We start from the raw sequence: 23,675 nt of genomic DNA on the forward strand, positions 1-23,675 counted from the left end.
CGTTACGTCATACACGAGGTTAAGGAAAAGTGGATAGGAAAGGAGATAGGAGGGAATATTCGGATGCAGCCTAGGATTCATTAACACTCTGTAAAACAAAAGTTCAAAAAATAATTTGGTGGTTAAATAATAGCCTTTAGTATGACTGTTATTAGTGATGTGATGATGCCTCTGTTTTATGATCTGCAGGAATAGTTTGACAAAAAGTTGTCTGTCACCAAAGTGCGGGTAAAAAAAACCAATTGGAATCAAGCACAAATATTGCTAATCATCAATATCATTCATCATGACAATGATGAGCAAAATAAACCTTGTTTGCTATACTTTCATTTGGATAAGCTGCTTTTTTATTCTGAAATAAAGAAATAACTAATCACGATGAGTTAATTCATGTCCGATGTACAATCCAAAACATAATGAGGATTTCTAAAACCACTTCACGGAAAACACTCCTTTCATTAGGATCCTTATCTTGTAGTCCTGGCTGATGATTAAACAGATGTTGGAAACCTCATGCAATCAAGGTTCAAGGTTTGAAAAGCACATTTATCTAGTGAGCCAAGAAATTGTCACAACAGCCTTGGCTCCCAGGGACGCTGCAGCAATGCAAACGCTGTCTACTGCCATACTTGTCCTTCTAATTTCATGTATCTGCAGGACTTGGGGTGAGTAATAACAATATTATCTAAATAATACTAAATATTTAAAATGTGTATACTGGACAAAAAGCTCTTTGAAGGACTTTAGGAACAATTTTGTTTGTTTTTGGGGTTTTTTTCACAGGTCGGTCCTGTGAGGGACAGTGTGGGGTGAAACTGGATTTGTGTTCATGTCACACTACGTGTGTTTCCCTGGAGAACTGTTGCACGGACTATAAACAGTACTGTGTGGATTTCCTCCCTTTCTCTGGGTCCATGTTTGGAGGGACTGATTTTGTTGTCCTCAATACAACTTTTAATACCAATTCTTCTATTGTGTGCAGGTAAGATTTACTCTTCCATATTTATATTTATTGACCGGTTGTTTGGTTAGCCGATGGAGAAAAAACACCTTCATCTATCAAATCTAACCACCCAATCTTTCAAGTAATTAATAGTTTTGTCAATATTCAAAGATAAGCCTATTACTATTGATCAGGGTTGGGGTCAATTACATTTTTCAGTTACAATTATGTTTTCAATTTCCCATATTTAATTAAGAAGTGACCAACATTTTTTCAATTTATAATTATTTTTTTTTATCCTCAGAAAGTAAAGTACAATTATGTTCTTAATTACTAAAGTTAAATTACAATTAATCACAATTATTGAGCCTGAAATAAAAGTTACTTTTCCTCTTGAGTTAGCTTTCTGTTAGCATCTCTAATGATAAAATCAGCTGTAAAATGCACTAAAAACAGATATTTATCATCTGTTGTCTTTCCTATCTATTGGTTACCTTGTTAAGTTTCCTAATCAATGAAAATATAGCTTTTAATGTTTTTGGTGTGGGTCAGTATACCCCTTGATTTCAAGTTTTTTTTTTTTTTTTAAATGGTAAAATGTGGGAAAGCTTGATATGAAACATATTTTAATAATTGTTAACTACATAGATAATGTACATAGAACTGGTTTCGCATTTTTGCGTTAAAACATAATTGTAATTGTCATACAAATTCTATAAAAATCGTCAAAGTCAATGATCTAAACTCAGTTACAACAAAAAAATATTTTTGAAATTACAATTACGTCATAATTGTAACTGATTATCAATGACAATAATAATCAACCCCAACCCTGCTATTGATGATGCTGTGCAGTTTGGGTGCAATCATGGCAGTTGTACTTTCTACGGCAGGTTTATCGACAAAACGGATACTTTTGGCTATGTTGATGACAACAGCAGAGGCCATTGCATCTCTCCACTGCTTTACCAAACAGGATGGGTTCCTGTGATCATCTCTTCAGACAATGGCACAACATTTAACCAAGTCGGCTCTTGGCTTTCAGGTACTGAATCAACAAAGTGAGCGCTGTATTTGAACTTTTGAGAAAAAGCCAAACGTGGCAAAAAAACAAAGCACCATGTCTGACTTACAGTAGTTTCTGAATGATGACTTACAAGTAATAGCAAAACAAGCCCCCAGAGTCTAGAATTGGACAGAGCAGGTTAATGGCAATGTTTTACTAAGCTTTGATTGAATGTAGGCATCACACTGGACATATATAAGTTTATGCATTAGAGAAAACACAGCTGAGTAGAGATGGATGAGGATCCCTAGGACAGGGATGGGCAACACTATCACATCGGGGCCACAAAAATGTGATTGCATCTGATCTGAGGGCCAAATTAATAGTTAGAATTAGACTTTGACTATCTTTATTGTCATTCAAACTTGAACTTTACAGTACAAAGAGTTTAAAAATTGATGTCAGCATTCAGAATAATGATTTATCGGAGCATTATTCATATGTTTTGTCAGTTTTTAGTCATTTTGTGTGTTTTTGTGTGTTCTCTTTTGTTGTTGATTTGTGCGTTTTTGGGGTCACGTTCTTTTTTTTCTGTATTTTGCTGTCAGTTTGTGTAATTTTGTGAACAGTTTGTGTGTCTTTGGAGCTGTCCTGTAATGCGTTGTTTTTTGGGGCATTTTTTATAGTCATTTTGTTTGCTTAAGTGGATGTTGCTTCTGTCTTTGTTGTCATTTTGTGTTTACTGAGTCATGTTGTGTATTTTAGGAATATTTTGTGTGTTTTTGTGTATGTTGGTCATATTTTTTAAACTTCTTGAAATATAATTTTGGGGGATTTGTTTTGAGGGGGGACCTGGTTGCCTATGTCTGCCCTAGGAAGTCTGGCCACACCTTGAGGAAATGGCTTTAATTTGTGTTTTTTCATTTATTTATTTAATTTCCACTCTTCTGTTTTATGACGCCATAGTTCATACAGGAAAGTTGGACTTGAAGTTTAAGGCACTTCTGGTTAACTCCACCAAATGGCAATACTATGGCACTCCAAATGTTAGTGGGACTCTCAACATGGTGTGGACAACGTCTTTCGTCCAAGCAGAGAAGGTCAACATTGAGCTCTGGGGTTACAGGGAGACAGGTTGGTATAATAAATGTTGAAATATTGTATAGCTTGAAGGTGTAATGAATATAAAAAGAAAAAGGGCTCATATAAAAGAGTTTATCTGCAGGTGAGCCCTATTCAGGAAACTGGCAGGGTGAATTCACCTATCTGTACTCACTGGCAAGGGATTATCCCAACAATGGCACGTTCAGTTTTTTGCCCAAACCAGCAGAGAACGGCTTCTCGTTGTGGGAGCTCGGCGCACTGCGTGTCAGCCCAAGTTTGTACCCCGATGGCACGTGGTATGCACAAAGTTTTTTTTTCCTGGTGTCAGTTAAAAAGGGAATGCAGATTGATCTTTCAGTTGTAAAGCATACGTTTCCTCTTTAGGAACGTCCAAGCCACTTGGACTGAGGACCACGCGCTGGCTTGGCATTTAGAGGAGAAGTTCAGGAAGAACTCAGCAACTTGGGCCCTGGACAAATGTCTAGCATGGGATAAACTGGAGGACAGGCTCCCAAACTTTCTTGATGAAATCATAGACTGTCCCTGCACGTTGGCTCAAGCGAGAGCAGACACTGGAAGATTTCATGTAAGATTTTCAGGTTGGCTGCATCACCCGTAAGCAAACAAAAGAAGTCTGATTTAACGTATCTAGTCATGCAACAATGGAAATACAATCAAAATATCCAACCAAACAAAGAAACCAATAAACGCTGCTAATAATAGCATACCTCAATATAGTATTTCTCAGGGGTACTTGAGAGAGAGAGAGAGTTAAATTAACAAATGAAAGCATTAAGAATATGAGCTTTTATGTTCATTTTTTTAGTTAAAAATGATAATTATACTAAATATTAACAGCAACTCCCAAATAAGAGAAAAATCTACTGAATAATAAACAAAAAAACTCACGCACTAAAAGAGAAAGATACCGACTATAACCAGCAAAACAAAGACACACTAAATGAGACAAAAATACATAAGATCACTACAAAATACACAAAAATAACAGAGAAACAACCAAACGCCACCAAAAACACACAAAGAAAGAATAATTGAAATAGATAATACCAACAACACACAAAAATGACAACAAAAACATACAAAATAAGAGAAAAATATACAACATACAACAATATACAACAACAAAACACACAAAATGATGATATAAATGATCTTGATTAGAACATGAACAGGAAATACAAAAGTCAGGCTTGGTTCCACATCAGGAGGGAGATGAACGGAAATGATTAAAAACTATAGGAATAAATATGGATTCAAAAGTAAGAGAAAGGGAGTATTAGAGCCAAAAAATGTTTGAGAACCATGTCTTAATACATTAATCTGGAGCTACAGTGTGTCTGACTGAAGACCATAAAGCCCTCTTTAAATCCTTAGTTACTAGAGGTGGGACGATGCACTGAGTTCAGGATATGATTTAATAGACAATAATGGGCTCGCCTTAACAATACAACATAACCATGCTTTTATTTGACTTCAAGTCTTGGTTTCCTTGCATATTTACTTGAAGTATGACCTTTTCAACTCAACAGGCATGTGAAAAAAAATAAAAAACAAACCATAGCGATGTCTTGTTGCATGATATATCATCCCACCTTTTTTTTTATTTACCCGTATTTTTCGGACTATAAGGCCCACCGGTTTGTTATTATTAATATTATTATTATTAAGACGCATTAAGCGAAATAAAATAGTCAGATAAGTCAAACTTTATTCAACTCATTAACAATAACTCTCAACATTGTTCAGGTTTAACACATAAAATACAGAACAATACACTCACTTTTTCAGTTCAGTATGTTGAAGCACAGTAGTTAATTTCATTTATAAGGCGCACCCGATTATAAGGCGCACTGTCGATTTTTGAGAAAATGAAAGGATTTTAAGTGCGCCTTATAGTCCGAAAAATACGGTAATTTTTTTTTTGTCGTTTCTCTTATTTTTTTATTTTCAAAAAAATGTTTCCCTCATTTATTAACATCCAGATTTGAAATCAGATTAGACTTATAATAAAGCTGATGAAAATAATTAAAAGTACAGCGACTGTAGTTGTTTTTAATGTTCAATAATAAAGGTGGGGCGATGTATTGTGAGACAAGATAATGCAACATTAAAATGCCACAAGAAGTACTGACAAGGATACGAGTGGTATCTCAAAGGTGGGGGTTATGAACTACACACATCTTGTCATGGCTTATATCATGATACCATTATCGTGAACTCAATGCGTCATCCCACCCCTACTCATTAGTGATCAGTTCAAGGTCAAGACATTATCCTCCTGTACGATTTATAATCCCACAACCTGCAACCTTCTTATTTTTAGTTAGATTTGACCAGTTGTCTTTTTTTCTTTTTCAATTTTACAATATGGGTTGAGCAAAATCATTAACGCTCTTTAGTGCCTGCTTTGTAATACGTGTAGAGTCTATTAATCTGTCCACAGACCATCTGTGTTTATCTTCAGATTAAGATGAATGATCCTCATTAGAACATTAATTGAAAATACAAAGGTCAGTCTTGGTTCCACACCATGCAGGAAATGACAGTATAAGTGATAGAAATAAATCTAAATACTGCTTCATTCCACTTATTTACAAAATAAGATCATTTAAAATGTGTGTTTTCACCCATTCATTCCATCATTATGCTCTGAAGATGTTTTTTTACAGACTCAAGAAGAAGTACAAGTAAAAAGTAGCTATAATAATAATGCTCAAAGTAAAAGCTACTTGTTACTTTCACCCCCCCCATGTTTATTTTTTGGTAATAAATCATGCCGTAATTCCCTTGCATACAGTAAATAAATAAATAAAATAAACTTCATTGGAACGTCATTTATTTTCCACAAAGGCATCGCTATAAAATAAAAGGTTTGTCAAAATGTACAATTAATTATTTTTTTTTAAATAAAAATAACACCAATGAATTCAATTCAAAATAATAACAAAAAATGATCAGGCTCTAAGTATAGCTACAGTAAATGTATGAACTCTGAAACTGAGAAAAGAACTGCCATTTAATGCTCTTTTGGCGTTTTGCATTACATTTAATCTGGTTGGTCGACTAATAATAATAATTTACTCAGTAACGGTTGGGTGTAGAAATGTAATGAATTACTTGACTTCTTTTAAAACATACTTAAGTACAAGAAAAATTACTGATTTAAAAATATGCTGCACAAGTACCCATAAAATAACTCAATTACAGTAACGTGAGTACTTCCATTACTTTCACCTCTGCAAAGGGGGTGTTTGGATTCAAAGGTTAGAGAAAGGAGGAACTGCTATAAGGAATAAACAAATGTGATTCATTCAAGGTAACGCTTCTATTTTGGGACAGTGGTTCCCAAATGTGGGTACGTGATGATGGCACTATCGGGGGTCCTTGAGAGAGACGGAGAGAAACAACTCTATTCAGGAGGCACTAAATCAGTGTTTTTCAACCTTGGTGTCAGGACCCCATGTGAGGTCACCAGAAATTTCTTTATTAAAACACCACACATTCTTAAACAACTATTTCTATACTTTCACTTTGTTAAATATAGATCTAGATCAACTAAAATGCAGTAAAAAAAAAAAAAAAAAACATTTCCAGAAATTCTTGTTATCAAAATGGGGTCATGATTTAAAAAAGGTTGGGAACCACTGTATTAAATACTATTTCTTTCCACTTATTTACCAAATGACAGTCTTTTAAATGTGTTATCACTCATTCATGCCATCATTATGCTGTATAGTTGTTTTTAAATAATAGTTTTCTAAGGGGGGTACTTGGATTCAGAAATAAGAAAAAGGGGTATTTGAGTCAAAGAAGTTTGAGAAACACTGCTATAGGGCAGTGGTTCCCAAACGGGGTACGTGTACCCCTAGGGCACAGGAGCACATTGCCGGCGGTATTCGGAAAGATTTAACAATTAATCTAAAAATAATTGGTCAATGTTCCAAGTTATTTTTTTGACAAATTCACCCAAAACTATCAGTATTATTGCTCAATAAAAAGGTGTTTTATTATAATTTATTTACACAGAAATATTTTACTGTAAAGGCCTTTTTTTTTTTAATCAAACTTCTGACAATAGGAGACAATAATTAGCTACAATTTACAGAGGAAACTATATTTATTTACTGTTGAAGCAATCACATAAAAGTGCATGGCATTTTTTTTTACATTTTTTAAAAAATAAATTCTTCTTTAAATTTCACTCATTGTTTTTATTTGTAGATGAAGTCTTAGGAAACCAATGTTGGAGACACAGTTAGGTGTTTAGGAGAGCCTGCTTTTCCATGAATTAGAAAGCATATGAAATTATGGAGAGGGTACTTAAGAGGGGTTCTAAACATGATTTGACAAAAATGCAATTGTGGTACGTGGGATAAAAGAAGATTGGGAACCACTGCATTAAAAGGCCTGAAAGAAGCATGAGCTGCTTTTGTTGGAGATTCTAAAGCTGATTACTTTTATGATACCAGGATTCCGGCACTAAGCATATTTGACAGGTTGTAACTCTGTCCTCAGACGGACTATGGCTGTGACATAGAGAAAGGGAGTGTGTGCACATACCATCCTGGGAGTGTTCACTGTGTGAGGGCCATCCAAGCCAGGTGAATTACACCATTTCCTGTCGCTTTTCATGTTTTTGCACCTCGTGGTTTTCACTCACCTGTTGTGTTCTAAACAGTCCTCAGTACGGAGCAGGACAGCAGTGTTGTTATGACAGCAGGGGGGCTCAGGTCCTGACGGGAGACTCCATTGGAGGCAGCACTCCAGACCGAGCTCATGACTGGGGTTCTCCTCCCTATAAGAACCCACCTCGAGTCCCCGGACAGTCCCACTGGGTTTATGACGTGCTGAGCTTCTATTACTGCTGTCTCTGGTCTGATAACTGCCACTACTACTTCAAACATCGCCCTTCCAGTGACTGCAGGCTCTATCAGTCTCCTGGCTCAGGTTGGAAAAACATCAACATTGGATTGTGTGTTTAATGCAGAGGTGGCAAAAGTACTAGTCTTCAGTACTCAGTAAAAATAACTGAAGTTGCTCCCTAACTTGAGTACAAGCTACTGAATGTACTTAAATAAAAAAGTTAAAATTAATGAATAAAACAGGGTTTTTAAACCAGCAATTACATATCTCATGTACATAAAAATGTACATGATACATGTTACCCTTTATCAATACCTGGAGAATTTAGCACTCATCGTAGATGAAATTTGTCGATAAAATGTTTCAAGCTTCTTCTCCAGCTTCACGTTTGTTGTGACGTCATCTTTGAAGGTCTTAAAATAACGAGCTAATTTTTCAAATGTAAGGAGTAAAAGTACAGATATTTGTAAAAAAAAAAAAAGTATGGAGTAAATGTAAAAAGTCGCCAAAAAATAAACACTAAAGTAAAAGAACAGATACCAAAAAAAAACCCCTCACTTAAAGCTGATATCCGGAGTTTCTGAAAAACATCTCAATGTCCCGCCCTAAACAGCCTCACTTCCTCCCACGGCCTCCGCCAATCTACCAGAAGCCATGCCTCTACTTTTCTGCACGCGCATCACGGAACATACAGTAACAAGGTTCCATCAGGTCACATTGATGTAGGTCTATGGGTCAGGTAAGAGCCAAAATCATATTTACATGTTTGCTGTTGTGACGCGTGGCCGTGTTTCCGTGCACACTTTGATTGACAGTCTCAAAAACAGGAAATTGAAGCCTATTGGCTGGGTGATCACTGCGACTGTTTCCATTTGTCTAGGGGTCTATAGGAAGAAGGAGGGTCTTGTATACATTAATGTATATAAATGACCACCAGCAGCAGTAGACCATAGTAAAAGACTAGATTGGTATTTTTTCGCATTTCAAAAGAATCATACATAAACATAGATTTCTCAGAAACTCCTGATATCAGCTTTAAGTGCAGTAACAAAGTATTTGTACTTTGTTACTTGTCACCTCTGGTTTAATGTGAATGTCGATGATTGAATCACACATTTTTGTTTTAATGTTTTGATCAGCTGTTGTGTTTGGAGATCCTCACTTCATTACATTTGATGGCGTCGCCTATTCTTTCAACGGCAAGGGGGAATACGATTTAGTGCACACTGATTCTCGAGAGCTCACAATCCAAGGACGGACAGAGCCAGTAAATGGTGAATAACAAGGAACTACTAAACTCCATTTCAACTATAAAATGCAGAATGTAAAGCTTTTCACCCATTATTTGATTTAGGTACAATAAAAGCAACACAGCTAACAGCTGTTGCCATGAGAGAGGCGTCCTCGGATGTTATCGAGGTGCGTCTGGACAGAAGCCGCGGTGGCCTCGAGGTGCTGCAAAATCAAAAAGTGCTTCCTTTCTCTGAGCAGAGCTGGATGGATTTAAATGGTGAGACAGTGACTTTCCTAAATTCCTTCAAAGCAATAAAATGTCATACTGCTTTGGAAACACATGCCGTGTGTAGAATAAGTGTTCTTATCGTGTCTTATAGCAGTGGTTCTCAACTGGTCTCACCCTGCGACCCAATTTTTACTACCGTCATTAAATCGTGACCCACTTATTAATTCATAGAATCTCTTTTTTTAAAAAACATAAATCTATATATTTGCCTGTGCAACAAGCATTAAACAACAGGCCTGTCAAAATAAAAGTTTATTTAAAATAAAAGACAAGTCCAACCCACCCTGAGAGACTTTAAGTATTTATTTATTTTTGACCAGCTGTCCACGACCCACCCAATACAGGTCCGCGACCCACTTTTGAGTCCCAACCCACCAGTTGAGAATCTCTGTTTTATGGTATTCCTATAATAAAAATAGATGGTACTATGTATTAATTTGAAAAAGAAGGCCTCATTAGTTTTTACCTTCACTATGTTGCAAAGCCTATAAAATGATGTTAAAAAACAATTTATTTTTTTTGGCATGATCCCAGAATGCATCACTCTATTTAAAAACACTGTTATGTAGTTATTTGTGCAAATATTCTGTTATTACTGTTTTCTTTTTTGTTATTAAAATATTGTTAATTTTTGAGTTACTTCAATATATTTTTTTAAACTGTTATTTCACGTGATTTGTCTTCAGGTAACTATTTAATTTGGGTTTAAAAAAAATGATAAAAGGAGAGACACCAAAAAACCTGCCTTCAGATTTAATTTTTAATTGTCACAGATCATTATTAATTATCAGACTACTTAAAATTATTTTTGGGAGTCTTTTGCTATTTGCTGCACTTAACATGTCTGTAACTTTTAAATCATTCATGCGTTTTTTTTTTTTTTTTTTTTTGAAGCAGGTCTTTTGAAATGAGAATATGAATTCAATTTTATGTATTCAATAAATAAATAAAAATACCTATCAATTCAGAAAAACCTAAAAATATTTCCTCTAAAAAAAAAAAAAAGTTATTTAATCAATTCAGAAAAACCTAAAAATGTCAAAAAAAAAAAAAAAAAAGCAGAAAAACAAAGCTTTTATTATTGTTTTGATCTCATCACTTCAGAAAAACCAAAACTTTTTTCTTCAGTGAATGCAATAAGCTTCTGTCATGGGAGAACTTACATACCTGTGTGTGCGTATATATATATATATATATATATATATATATATATATATATATATATCAATCTGATATCAGCATGAATCATACATACTTTTATGACTTATTTTGTAGTGTGGAATGTTAGAAAAGGCTTGATCAAGTGATGTTACTCAGAGAACAATAGTCAACAGTTATTTGTACTGTCAGTATATGGTGGGAACAACTGAGGGCCGGGACAAAAACAACAAAAAATTATATATTATACTTATATCAAAGATTTTAAATGCAGTCCAATAAAATCCGAATTCGTTTTCTGGCTGCTATCAGACCAATATCAGATATCAATATTGGATCATGACACTATATAAGTCCCAGCGACCCTGAAAAAAGGAACAAGTGGGTCAGAAGTGTTTTTTTACGATTTCTAGTGTCAGGTTAAAACCAATACCCTGAAGCACATGTGTGTGTGAGAGAGTGCATGTACAATGTGCTCAGACTTTGAGACACAAATTGCACTTGCATGTATGTGAGAGAACATGCAAATGTATACAGGTAAAAGCCAGTGAATTAGAATATTTAAAAAAACTTGATTTATTTCAGTAATTGCATTCAAAAGGTGTAACTTGTACATTATATTTATTCATTGCACACAGACTGATGCATTCAAATGTTTATTTCATTTAATTTTGATGATTTGAAGTGGCAACAAATGAAAATCCAAAATTCCGTGTGTCACAAAATTAGAATATTACTTAAGGCTGATACAAAAAAGGGATTTTTAGAAATGTTGGCCAACTGAAAAGTATGAAAATGAAAAATATGAGCATGTACAATACTCAGCTGTCCAAAAGGCGACCATCGACACATTGCACAAGGAGGGAAAGACACAAAAGGTTATTGCTGAAGAGGCTGGCTGTTCTCAGAGCTCTGTGTCCAAACACATTAATGGAGAGGCAAAGGGAAGGAACAACTGTGGTCAGAAAAAGTGTACAAGCAATAGGGATCACCGCGCCCTGGTCAGGATTGTGAAAAAAAACCCATTCAAGAATGTGGGGGAGATTCACAAGGAGTGGACAGCTGCTGGAGTCAGTGCTTCAAGATCCACCACCAAGAGACGCTTGAAAGACATGGGTTTCAACTGCCGCATACCTCGTGTCAAGCCACTGTTGACCAAGAAACAGCGCGAAAAGCGTCTCACCTGGGCTAAGGAAAAAAAGAGCTGGACTGCTGCTGAGTGGTCCAAAGTCATGTTTTCTGACGAAAGCAAATTTTGCATTTCCTTTGGAAATTGAGGTCCCAGAGTCTGGAGGAGGACAGGAGAGGCACAGGATCCACGTTGCCTGAAGTCTAGTGTAAAGTTTCCACCATCAGTGATGGTTTGGGGTGCCATGTCATCTGCTGGTGTCGGCCCACTCTGTTTCCTGAGATCCAGGGTCAACGCAGCCGTATACCAGCAAGTTTTAGAGCACTTCATGCTTCCTGCTGCTGACCTGCTCTATGGAGATGGAGATTTCAAGTTCCAACAGGACTTGGCGCCTGCACACAGCGCAAAATCTACCCGTGCCTGGTTTACGGACCATGGTATTTCTGTTCTAAATTGGCCAGCCAACTCCCCTGACCTTAGCCCCATAGAAAATCTGTGGGGTATTGTGAAAAGGAAGATGCAGAATGCCAGACCCAAAAACGCAGAGGAGTTGAAGGCCACTATCAGGGCAACCTGGGCTCTCATAACACCCGAGCAGTGCCAGAAACTCATGGACTCCATGCCACGCCACATTAACGCAGTAATTGAGGCAAAAGGCGCTCCAACCAAGTATTGAGTATTGTACATGCTCATATTTTTCATTTTCATACTTTTCAGTTGGCCAACATTTCTAAAAATCCCTTTTTTGTATCAGCCTTAAGTAATATTCTAATTTTGTGACACACGGAATTTTGGATTTTCATTTGTTGCCACTTCAAATCATCAAAATTAAATGAAATAAACATTTGAATGCATCAGTCTGTGTGCAATGAATAAATATAATGTACAAGTTACACCTTTTGAATGCAATTACTGAAATAAATCAAGTTTTTCTAAATATTCTAATTCACTGGCTTTTACCTGTATGTGTCCATGTGACACACGCGCTAACAAGTTTAGCTTAGCACGGAGCTGAAAAAGTGACATCATTATTTGTCCTGTTTGTTGTTCAATGTGTTTCCTTTGACATTTTCTGCTTCTCTAACTCTTCTGTAGGCGTGTTTGTGTTTTCTCCTACATCTACAAACGTGACCGTCATGTTCCCCAGCGGTGCTGGGGTGGAAGTACGACAGACAGAACAAACCATGACAGCTACAGTTCTCCTGTCTGAGGAGTTTAAGGGCAACACAATGGGCCTTTTGGGAGTTTTTAATGGGAACCCCGATGATGATCTCCTTCTAAGAAATGGTGAAGTTGTTCGAAACAACAGCAATCCAGAGGAAGTGTTTAGCTTTGGTGCAAATTGTAAGAAACCGTTAAATTCTCAGTTTTCATTTGCTGGTTTTGTCATTTTACTAAAATAATGCATTTTAATCTGGAAACTTTAGTTAACAGACATAATGTTATGTTTTTTCTCTGTGTTACAGGGGCTATTCGCAATGCTTCCACCTTGTTCACGTATGATACAGAGTACTTACTGGAAAACTATTATCACTCCCCTAAGCACGACCACATGTTTATTCCAGTGTTCTTCACTCCTGAGAGTGCAGATGATCCTTTGGCTACTGAAGCAGCAAATATCTGCTCTGGAGAAGGCTCTCAGTTTTGTAGGTATGGGAAATAATTTAAATGAAGCGAATGTGTAAGAAAAAACATAGTAAGAGAGTGGACCAACAACTTATATAACATATAAACTTCAGTTGATAAAGTATTGGAAAAATGATGTATAACATTATGAGCCACACTAAAGGAAACTAACAGTATAACACTGGTTGTCTGGTGAATAAGACCTGAAAAGTTGTAAAATATTACCAATAAATACAAAATATGTGACATTTTTCATGGATTTTCAACAGTTTTCATTAAAAAAAATAACAATTTATCTGCTTTACGTCATATATTATGATATTATGAACAGCACTACTTCTTTACTTCTTTAACTGTTATGTTCCTGGGTATTTTGTAATTTGGGAAAAAATAATTAACAATAAAATAAACAAAACTAAGCTGTATTTTGTTTGGCTTTTGAGAACAATTTCTGATATTTTTGTGTTTGGCCTCACTATTAGTGCTGTATTGTCATTATTCTCTAGTTCAGACATAGTCAACTGGTGGCCTGGGGGCCACATGTGGCCCTTGGTTTAATTTTGCTTGGCCCCAAAAAACAAAACTGTATGTCATGTAGTTGGAAGTTATTTGAAGCCTCACATAGCACACAAAACTCCAGAAACAAAAAGTACAAAAAAATCACTGATAAAACACACAAAATGACAGCAAAGACACTAAACAAGCACCTAAACACACAAATGACTATAATAATAACATATAAAAAAGGACTTCAACGACACATAATTGCACAAAATGACAACAATAACACAATATTAATTAAAAAAAATACACAATTACTGGAAAACATTCAAACAAAAATTCACAATATTGAAAAGAAAATTGACAAAATGAATTCAAAAACACACAAAATGTCTAAAAACAAACAAAAAAAACGACCAAGGACGTCACACAAAAAGACTGTATTAATGCTCAGATTAGTCATTATTTTAAATGCTGACATGAATATTGATAATGTGGCCCTTGGACCAAACAATCACATTTTTTGTGGCCCCGCTGTGATAGAAGTTGCCCACTTCTGCTCTAGTTAATTCCTCTAAAGTTTTCAGGACAAAACAAAAGACCCTCTGGTGGGATAGATTTGGCCCACGAGCCATATATTTGACATTGTCAGAAAAATGTCAGGCAGTAACTCACAAACAATGACTGTAAGGCTGTAATAGACTCTATGTCCAGTATCTTCATCTCTATTGATGAGTTTGATGTTGTTTATTTTCTCCTGTAGGTATGACATCTTGGTAGGTCGTAGTCCAACACTGGGAAATGTCACTAAAAGGTCATTCCAGCATCATATTTCTCTCGTAAAAGACTTGAAGCCAGGTAAGAATTTAATAGAAATAACTATTTACAACTGGGTTGTCGCAGTGCTTTACTCTGAAATGTTTTGCAGTAACGTCCTGTGGGTTTCTTCCTCCACCAATCAACGGAGAGAAAAATGGAACCGTCTACCTTGAAGGAGCCCAGCTGCGGTTTTCTTGTGAGAGCGGTTACTCTCTAGAAGGATCAGCCGAGCGGATCTGCCTGAGCAGCGGCCAGTGGTCTGGACAAAACACGAAATGCTCCACTCCCAGTACGATTAATACTATTTTTAACTCATCTTCATTTGTTCTAAAAACCCCAACAACAGTATTTGAGGTTTATTTTCCATAAGTCGCCTGTTTTCCAGAGTTTTAGCCCTGTGAAAAGTGACTTTCTGAGCAGTTCTAAATGCGGTCTGTTTTGGAGCCCATTATGGATATGCATGAGTAGAAAATGTCTGTAGACATTGACTCCAAACAACAGCTGATCACTAGCGATTGTCTTTTGCTATCCACACACTCTTGTTATTGTTTTGAGCCAAAAAACTGCACATTACAGTAGAACACATGGATATTTAAGCAGCTATTGTGATTGTGAGTCAGACAAACACTGTTTCAGGGTGTGTTGGCAGCAGCAGCAGCAGAGTCAATCAGCTGTTTCAGCTGCTTCACTAACCGACGCTGCTACATCGCTTTCTTGTCATCCTCTCCACATCTTATTACAGCAATAGTTCATTCAAGGTGATAGTCCACTGTTTGGTCCGACCGCTGCGTCGCATTGGGTCACAAACACGTCAGATCATCTCAAAGGTGAAACGTGGCAGTATAACGGTTACTAAAAATGGAACTGATTGTAACTGCTCCCTGAGTCCTATGACCATTGCTCCCCAGGAAGGGGTTAAATGCAGAGAACACATTTTGTGTATGTAGCTTTACATATACGACAATGAAGTACAACGTATATTCTATATTAAACTGCAGTGTTTGTTTTAGCTGTGAGGTACTGTAGTTTGAGAGGGAGGAGCTCACATTCTAATAGGGTAGGAGGAGCCTGGCTTGTCAGGAGGAGGAGTTTCCGCTAGGTGACGTCACCTACCGAGAAAAATCCAACTCGCCCGTTTGAAGCTGACTTTTTACAAAATGTAGAATAACAAGGGGGGGAGGAAACGGAGCTTTTTCAACTTTGGCCCTCTGAATGAGGCTAAATGGATGTATATCACTGTAGCAAAACTATTATAAAGTGATTTTTTCATAACACTACCCCGTTAAATGAAATGATCAAACAAATCAGCGTCAGCCAGTGCATTCGTGTTTGACTTTGCATGAGCGTGATAGAGGTATGTACAGTAAAACAACTTTACACTGGGTCTGTGTTCTGAATGAAAACTTGGTTTTCCACATTTTTCAGAAAACACTTTGTGCATTAATGTGCTTTGGACTAAACTCCTTTGTTGATTGATGAACAAACACCTTTTCCTTTTCTTGCCAAGAAAAAAACTTTATCATGTCCAGCAAAAATCACTCCTTTATCTGCTCATCCTTTCTTTCTTTGGCTACTTGACTTTTCTTCCTCATGCATGTAATATTGTCACACCAACCAGAGGTAAGTACTGTAGGTGTGCAGGCTAACGTAGATTGCTGATGGAGAGTGATAAGGTAAAATGTTTTGAGGCTGTGTTTTTGACATTTTTATCTCGTTGAAGTCATAGTTTTTTGACTAAAATGTAAATGTAGTCATCGGCACTATTTCAGCTATAGTCTAGTTTTAGTCGACGATATCTTTTCACGTGCATTTCAAAAAGAAAATGTCATCTAATTTTTGCTACGTGAAAAAAAAAATTGTCTATGAAAAATAATGATTGGACATTTCTGCGCAAAGGTTTTTTTTTTTTTTTTAAAAAAAAAAAAAAAACCTTATTTATTTCATGTGTTTTTCCTTGGTGTTTTCAATTATGATTTGTGAATGCCAAAAAAAAAAAAAAGGAAAAGAACGGCACACATTTCTACAATGAATTAAACTTAATAAATCAATTTAAAATACACAGGCTTAATTCATCTGCTTAAACCTGCTTGTTTTATTTCAGGTAATATAGCAGGAATTGTTGCCGGCTCAGTCATTGGAGCTCTGGTGCTGATTGTCATCATAACAGTGATTGTGCTCCAGGTCAAAAAGAAGAAATGGTGCAGTACTTTTCGCCCTGATAATTAATACATTGCATAGAAATGTATTGTATTGTTTTGATGTTATTGTGTTTTTTTTGTTGTGTGAGAGATACACAGGGTACAAATCTGCTTTCTCACTTTCTCACTTTGTAATTTTAGATGGTGAGAAGTGAAGCCCTTTTACCAGGATACTGGGTGTGATGCATTCAACATGATCTCATCACCGTGAATGATTGCCGATTGGTCACATTTTCCGACACAAGTATCCAACAAGATGTGGTGGTAACATTAATTCAAGTTTTGATAAAAAATAATTTCACATTTTCAACAAAGGTCCTGTATTTAAGTCAGATTACATGCAGAGTAATGTACTTAAAGTGCTTTAAATTCTTTGTAAATTGTTCCTATTGGTCAGTGTAAGTTTCCAATATTAAATTTCCTTTGCTAAAGTAGCAGTTGTGCGAATAAGTGGGAGAAATTCTGTGCTTACCTGTTCTTTTCAAGCTTTTATAGTATTTTATATTGTATCCTTCACCAGTCAACCATTGTAGACTCCCCAAGTAGTGAATAATATAATAATAGATAGTAGTAAATGTAGTTCCAATGAAGCGATACATGCATTCAGTTTACACTCTGTTCAGAAAGTAAGCATATGATCTCTTGACATGTTGCATAAGCTAACTTTTGATGACTTGAATTTGAATAAAAATTTAATATTCTTATTTTGATCTTCATTTTAATCATGTAATACATTTTCTATATACCTGGACATGGAAAGTGTCCAGGTATAAGTGGAGCAACTTTTGGTTGTTGTTTTTTACCTCTGTTTTAGGATAAAAAGTTTGTAGCATTCTGAATGAAGTGATGACTGCATTTTTAATTTTAATTCCACAGCAGGACTAGTGAGAAACTCATTTGTCTAACAAACTTCCTTCAAAGCCCTAAAAATGTTGTTTTGAACGTTAAACAGAGCTTCACGGGGCCAAGGGGGCCCAAAGTTGGATCCAAGCACCACCCTTACACCGCGTTAACACACATGCACAAACAACACACGTCATACATCTCATTCATAACATGTATATACAGTAAATCTGTGTACAGAATGTATATAATATAGCAGTTTAGCCAGTAGTAACCTTTTAGTAATCATCATTTGAATGTGCTTATTATCACCCACCACAAAGTGTGAAGGTGGATATAGGTTTGTCCTCGCTCCGTCCGATATACGATAGCCAACTTTGGTGTGTGGCCTCAGGGTATCAATACCTTAATGGAGTTCGAAAATAAGAAGCGCGCAAATATTATTGCCCTTGTGCTGTTTTTTTTTACTCTGTTCGAGGTATCTTCACAAGGGCCAGCTTTTCTTAGAAACCGTTTAAGATAGTTAGTAATTTCATATTCTGATGCAATATTTTTTTGTGTATACATCTAAGTTCTTAGATTAAGGACGTTTAGGAAAAGGTTGTGAGTTATAATGGCAACCAATCTGGCGGAGGATGTTGATGATTGTATCTTCTTGTTATCATCATACTTGTACATTATCAACATCTCATTTGCTATAGTAAATGCATACATTCTACCTTCTTTGTTATTAATATTATGACTGAGTTATAAAACCTCTGAAACGATATCAAGAACCCACCAGAGAAAAAGGTATTATTAACTCATTAAGTGATCAAGGACACTTTAACTCAATCCTAGATGGCACTCCTGGCTAATGTTAATATTAATAATAACTATTAATATGATCATTTTTTTAAAAACGTTGTCCTCCTACGCATAAAATAAACCAACAACTGGAAGTTATTTTTTCAAGCTTAAATATCTCCGAAAAAATGTGCAGATTGACATTAAAGATACAATAATTAAACGTTTAGTTGAGCTTTTGTCTTTCTGGTAACCAACTCTCCAACTGCGTTCCCATTGGCCATGACCCGGTGAACAAGGAACGCACACACACACACACACACACACACGCTACATACCACATAACCATGTTCCCATGTGCATAGACGACCAACAATAAGTAGAGTTAGAGAGAAATCAAACATTGGTTAGTTGGTCTTTACAGGAGTGGAGTTCAAAGTTACATTTTTATCAGTTCAACTTGACCATTTCTAAATGTATAAACTCCAGTCAGCGTTTTTCCAATTACAATTATGTTTTATCCTAAAAGAAGTCCATTACAATTATCTTCTCAATTACTAAAGTTAAATTACAACAATTACTGAGCCTTTATTAAATAACCTAATAAAAGTTAACTTTCCTCTGTTAGCTTTCTGTTAGCATCTCTCATGATATCAGGTCCTAAATCAGCTGTAAAATACACTATAAACAAATATCTATCATCTAATTTATTTCCTATCTATTGGTTACCTTGTTAGGCTTCATAAAATCAATGAAAATATAGGTTTTAATATTTTTGGTGTGGGTGTCTCAGCCTTTTTTCTATCAGTAAACCCCTTGATTTCAATTTCTTTTTTTAAATGGTAAAATGTGGGAAACCTTGATATGAATCATATTTTAATAACTGTCAACTACATATGTGTAGAACTGTACATAGAACTGTAACATGGTTTCCCAGTTTTGCATTAAATTACAAGTGACAATTTTTGTAGAATTTTCATGGCAATTACAATTACAAATTTAATTATCTAAACGCAATCGCAATTTAACAACGCCAGGATTTTAATTAAATGCCAATTACACGATTACAATTATAATTGACCCCAATCCCGACTCTAGTATTACATGATAATGAATAACAGCCTCTCTGATTGTTAATACATTTTGTTCGCTCGGTTCATAACATGCACCACCCATCACACGTAATGGTGTAAATTCCTCACCGCCTCTCGACTCCATCACTTCACCCATGTCTTTCCTTTGTAATAAACTCTTGTTTTCCCCAAGTGCTGTAGATTATTTTTATCTGGTGTTTAGCTTAGTCAGTCTCTTGTTATGGAATGGAGAGTTACTGTGTTGTTTACTGGGAGAATCGGGATGACTGGGCCGTTCCCTTGACTAACACAAAGCTGTGATTTGGATGGACAAAGAGCACCGGAATGTGACCTGAATGCCGATGCTGCAGCTGAATCAAGTGTCTGCTCTGCTTCCACAGTCACTGACCAACGACTTGTCACTGACACGCAAAGGATATAAATACTTGATGTAATTAGGGATTACGCCTTTCTGTCCTCGGGGCAGTGGTCAAGTTTTTAAGTTTTCAATGCTGGGGTCATCACAAATCAATCTGAACTAATCTCATAAATCAGTCTGTGTTACGTAAGTGTTGAGATGAATCAGCACGGTATATAAAGCAGCACAGGGGGAAAGGCAGTGTTTTCCATCAGTGCTCCTGCTCATTTGTGTTCAAACTCACAGCTGCCTTTTGTCAATCAATCTTGGCTGCTTTGTCTGGGTGGAGCTACAGACTTTTGAAGACATGGAAGAACAAAAATTGTTACCCCGTCCCATTTTTCGCCGAGATGTGAACTGGGATCCATTCCCAAACTGGACACAGCCGAGCCGTATCTTCTCGCAGGATTTCGGCCTTCCTCCGTTTCTGGAGCCCAACGATCTAGACTGGTTGGACTGGGCAAAGAGGAGACTGGAATCCTTCTCCTGGCCAAATTTTACACAAACCTCTCTGTTGCCTCCGTTTACCAGTAAACATCATGAGACGCTGGACCAAAATACCGTGAGACGACTGACCAGCGGAGTGTCAGAGATCCGAACTGGGCAGAACAGCTGGAAGATAAACCTGGACGTCAAACACTTCTCGCCTGAGGAGATCACAGTCACCACCAAGGATGGCTACTTGCAAATTTCTGGTACAAAAGATTTTCTATTTTAAGCTATAAAGTCAGTTAAGACTTTTGCATTTAGAGATGTTTAATATTAGCTTTTTGCCGTAATTCGAAAAGCCGATATTGTCCAACACTTAATTTCTGATATTAACATATATACATAGACCCTTCCCACTGAGCTAATTTTAGGTCATATTATATATACATTATTTCTGTGGATATAACATGTCAAGCCTATAATGTGATGCCCCACTCCACATATAAAACATAATGATAATAATCATTATTACTTAATGTCGGTAATGGGAAAAGTGCCATGATTATTATCAATATCCTGTCTCAAACAACTGCAGATATCAATTTCTCAATATCGGTGGAAAGACCGATACTGATGTCAACCGATGTTCCATTTTATGGCAAATATCGTCCGATAATGTGTTCTAAGGTTTTTAAGGAAATTTACTTTGACAGTTGACAGTAGAAACCTGTCAAGACATCAGTCTTCTTCACAGGTGTCTGCTGATCGCGTTGATGTGTCCTTGACTTCCACATAGTTGAAGTTGTCTGAATAAGTAAACGCGTAACATATCATTTGAAAAGAAGACAATAATTAACTTGCTGGAATTATCGTCCGATGATATTGCCCATTTCTAATATCGCCCATCTCTAATTGTTGTATTATTTTGCTTTGCATGTTTGTGTTGAATCAGTTTTTGTCTTTTAAAGGAACGCATGAAGAAAGGCTGGATGAACATGGACTGGTTTCCAGGTGCTTCAGTCGAAAATACAAGTAGGTAGAAGAACGTAGGAAAGACTTTAGGTTTTAAGTTAAACATTAGACTTTCTGGTGAGGTTTCTAACAACCTCTCTTTGTTTGTCCAAGGTTGCCTCAGGGAGTGGATTTACAACACATCAGCTCATCGTTGTCTCAAGATGGCATGTTGTCCATCGAGGCTCCCGTCCCTGGGACACACATCAACAGCTCAAGCAGCGAGATGATGGTTCCAGTTCAAATCAGAAAAGAACAAGACATTGAAATGTGAAAAACTTTCTAATATTTTAACAGTGTTGAAACAAAGTCACTGGGGATTTTCTGAAAGCCTTATTTTTCTGGCAGAAGGTTTAGATGTTTGTTATCCACATCACTTGAGGGTGATAGAAAGTTGTTTTGGATTTTCTCCATGTTGCAAACTAAATATCCTGCTTTTCTCAAAATACCATTTTCCCGCTTTTTCACAAGGCTGTGCTAAACAAATGCCACCTTTGTAAATAGGTTTGTGTGCTGCTTATACATATCATGCAAAAACAATTTAGTAAATTGATTATATTAATGAATAATCTGTTTATATATGTATATATATATATATACAGTATATTGTTTTGTTATTAGATACATTTTCCTGCATAAGCTTTGTAACAAAAAAAAAAAAAAAAGAAAAAGCTTTTTCGGGTCCCCCACCTTGACTACATTTATTAAAAGTTAACTTTAATGTATTCAAAAAAATTAATCATGAATAGAAATAGAGGAGAAAATAAACAGAAATAAAAACCACAACAAACAAGGATGGATTATTTGAATGAAACCGACAAGTCTGACATGGTCGCTTAAATGGTCAACAGTGACATCTAGCGGTTTAATATAGATATTACCGTAGGATTGTGAGAATTGTTCTAGAAAGATTCCTTACCTATTTACTATAAGATGTTAATTCAAGAATTACAAAAATTCTATAAAATGGGCCTCATTTTAATTACATTATCATATATTTAATTTTATCATATTAACTAAATTGAAACAAGTCAACAGATTTTTGCACAGTGACAATTAGGCCACACAACAGAACAGAGAGGATCCTGCAGCTAAATGTAGTTTCATTTGAGAAACACATTATAACCTAACCACATGACTTGAACTACACTAGCTTAAAACCGCTTTGAGTTAGTACGCCTGTCAAACTAAATGCATTTCAGATAAATTATCGAAACCAGTCCAGAATGGCATCCCTGGAAATTATAACCAACATGTGTTCGGGGATATATTTATAGCATGTGAAGTATTTGTGTATTTTACTCTTTTGTTTACCCTGTTTAAGAGACCTAGGCACTTTAAGTTATTTATTGAGTTTTGTAATACTAATTTAACACAGGATTATAATGAATATATATAATATTAATGTTGTTGAAATATTACTCAAATGAGGTGTAGTTCATAACTAAATTGTAGTATTTTATTCTAATGACACAGTGCAATTAATAGATCTGATCTGTCATTGAACAAGCAACATTTGCTTATTGGATCATGGTGATGATTTATGTCCTGACCTAAAGGAAAGTAAAGTTGTTAGATTTTCATCTTTTTGACAATGGGAAGCCTGAAATTCACTAATTAGGCCGAAAATTGTTCTGGGGTAAAATATGACCATTTTCTGGCATATGTTTCTCTCCTTAAAGATCTGCTCTTGTGTGCCTTGTAGCCCCTCATACAGTAACTTGGTCTTCTACAATTGAATCAAATTCTGTAAGAAATATTTCTACATTTACTTAGTTTCATATCTATAGATATGTATGTGGGGACGCACGAGCGACCGAGAGTGCATCCGAGTGAATGTGTGTGCTGAATGTGGGTGAAGCAAATAAAACCCTTGAAACCATCTGATGACTCCCCCGAGTGTGGCTATCCGCCCCCAACCCAACGCCTGTTACAATATACATTTGTGGTGACTAGTTTTCCTCTTTGAACAATATCACAAATGTTTGACTTCCCAAATATCGATGATAGGCTGTCCAATGTGGCGTAGAAAACAACAAAATGTGAAAGAAGAATGCTAATAAAGCTAGTAGAGTAGTTGTTAGATACACAGCTGAGCTGTAGTTTGAAGTAAGTTGTGGCAACTTTGCTTATTACGCTGTTTCAAAAAGTTGCTAAGGCTAACTCGCAATTTTTTACTATCTGCTCATTGTTTTAGTTTGTTACCTGTTTGCCATGTATTGCGG

General features: G+C 36.1%; 2 protein-coding genes across 2 annotated transcripts; both read left to right on the forward strand.

The window, feature by feature from the left end:
- Positions 1–534: 534 nt before the first annotated feature.
- susd2 (sushi domain containing 2) lies at positions 535–17,594 on the forward strand. Its single transcript, XM_028463545.1, has 16 exons — positions 535–665; positions 784–982; positions 1,837–1,988; positions 2,916–3,083; positions 3,175–3,349; positions 3,438–3,639; positions 7,590–7,675; positions 7,753–8,021; positions 9,077–9,211; positions 9,292–9,447; positions 12,842–13,090; positions 13,213–13,396; positions 14,637–14,731; positions 14,802–14,981; positions 16,794–16,890; positions 17,032–17,594. Coding segments are annotated over exons 1-16 (2,409 nt in total). The 5' UTR covers positions 535–604; the 3' UTR covers positions 17,033–17,594.
- A 2,214-nt stretch (positions 17,595–19,808) lies between these two features.
- Positions 19,809–23,334, forward strand: LOC114473304 (heat shock protein beta-1-like). The gene is made up of 3 exons (XM_028462846.1): positions 19,809–20,705; positions 21,408–21,471; positions 21,565–23,334. Exons 1-3 carry the CDS (start codon positions 20,318–20,320, stop codon positions 21,722–21,724), a joined length of 612 nt encoding a protein of 203 aa, XP_028318647.1. The 5' UTR covers positions 19,809–20,317; the 3' UTR covers positions 21,725–23,334.
- Positions 23,335–23,675: the final 341 nt, after the last annotated feature.

This window comes from Gouania willdenowi, chromosome 12 (assembly GCF_900634775.1).
Source record: "Gouania willdenowi chromosome 12, fGouWil2.1, whole genome shotgun sequence".
Lineage (NCBI taxonomy): Eukaryota > Metazoa > Chordata > Actinopteri > Blenniiformes > Gobiesocidae > Gouania > Gouania willdenowi.

Excerpts from the sequence above, each read along its gene's own strand:
- susd2 (XM_028463545.1), top strand. The coding sequence starts at position 605 with ATGCAAACGCTGTCTACTGCCATACTTGTCCTTCTAATTTCATGTATC. Across the intron at positions 9,212-9,291 it reads ACGGACAGAGCCAGTAAATG|GTACAATAAAAGCAACACAG; the intron begins GTGAATAACAAG and ends TATTTGATTTAG. Across the intron at positions 13,397-14,636 it reads GAAGGCTCTCAGTTTTGTAG|GTATGACATCTTGGTAGGTC; the intron begins GTATGGGAAATA and ends TTTCTCCTGTAG.
- LOC114473304 (XM_028462846.1), top strand. The coding sequence starts at position 20,318 with ATGGAAGAACAAAAATTGTTACCCCGTCCCATTTTTCGCCGAGATGTG. Across the intron at positions 20,706-21,407 it reads TGGCTACTTGCAAATTTCTG|GAACGCATGAAGAAAGGCTG; the intron begins GTACAAAAGATT and ends TGTCTTTTAAAG. Across the intron at positions 21,472-21,564 it reads TGCTTCAGTCGAAAATACAA|GTTGCCTCAGGGAGTGGATT; the intron begins GTAGGTAGAAGA and ends TGTTTGTCCAAG.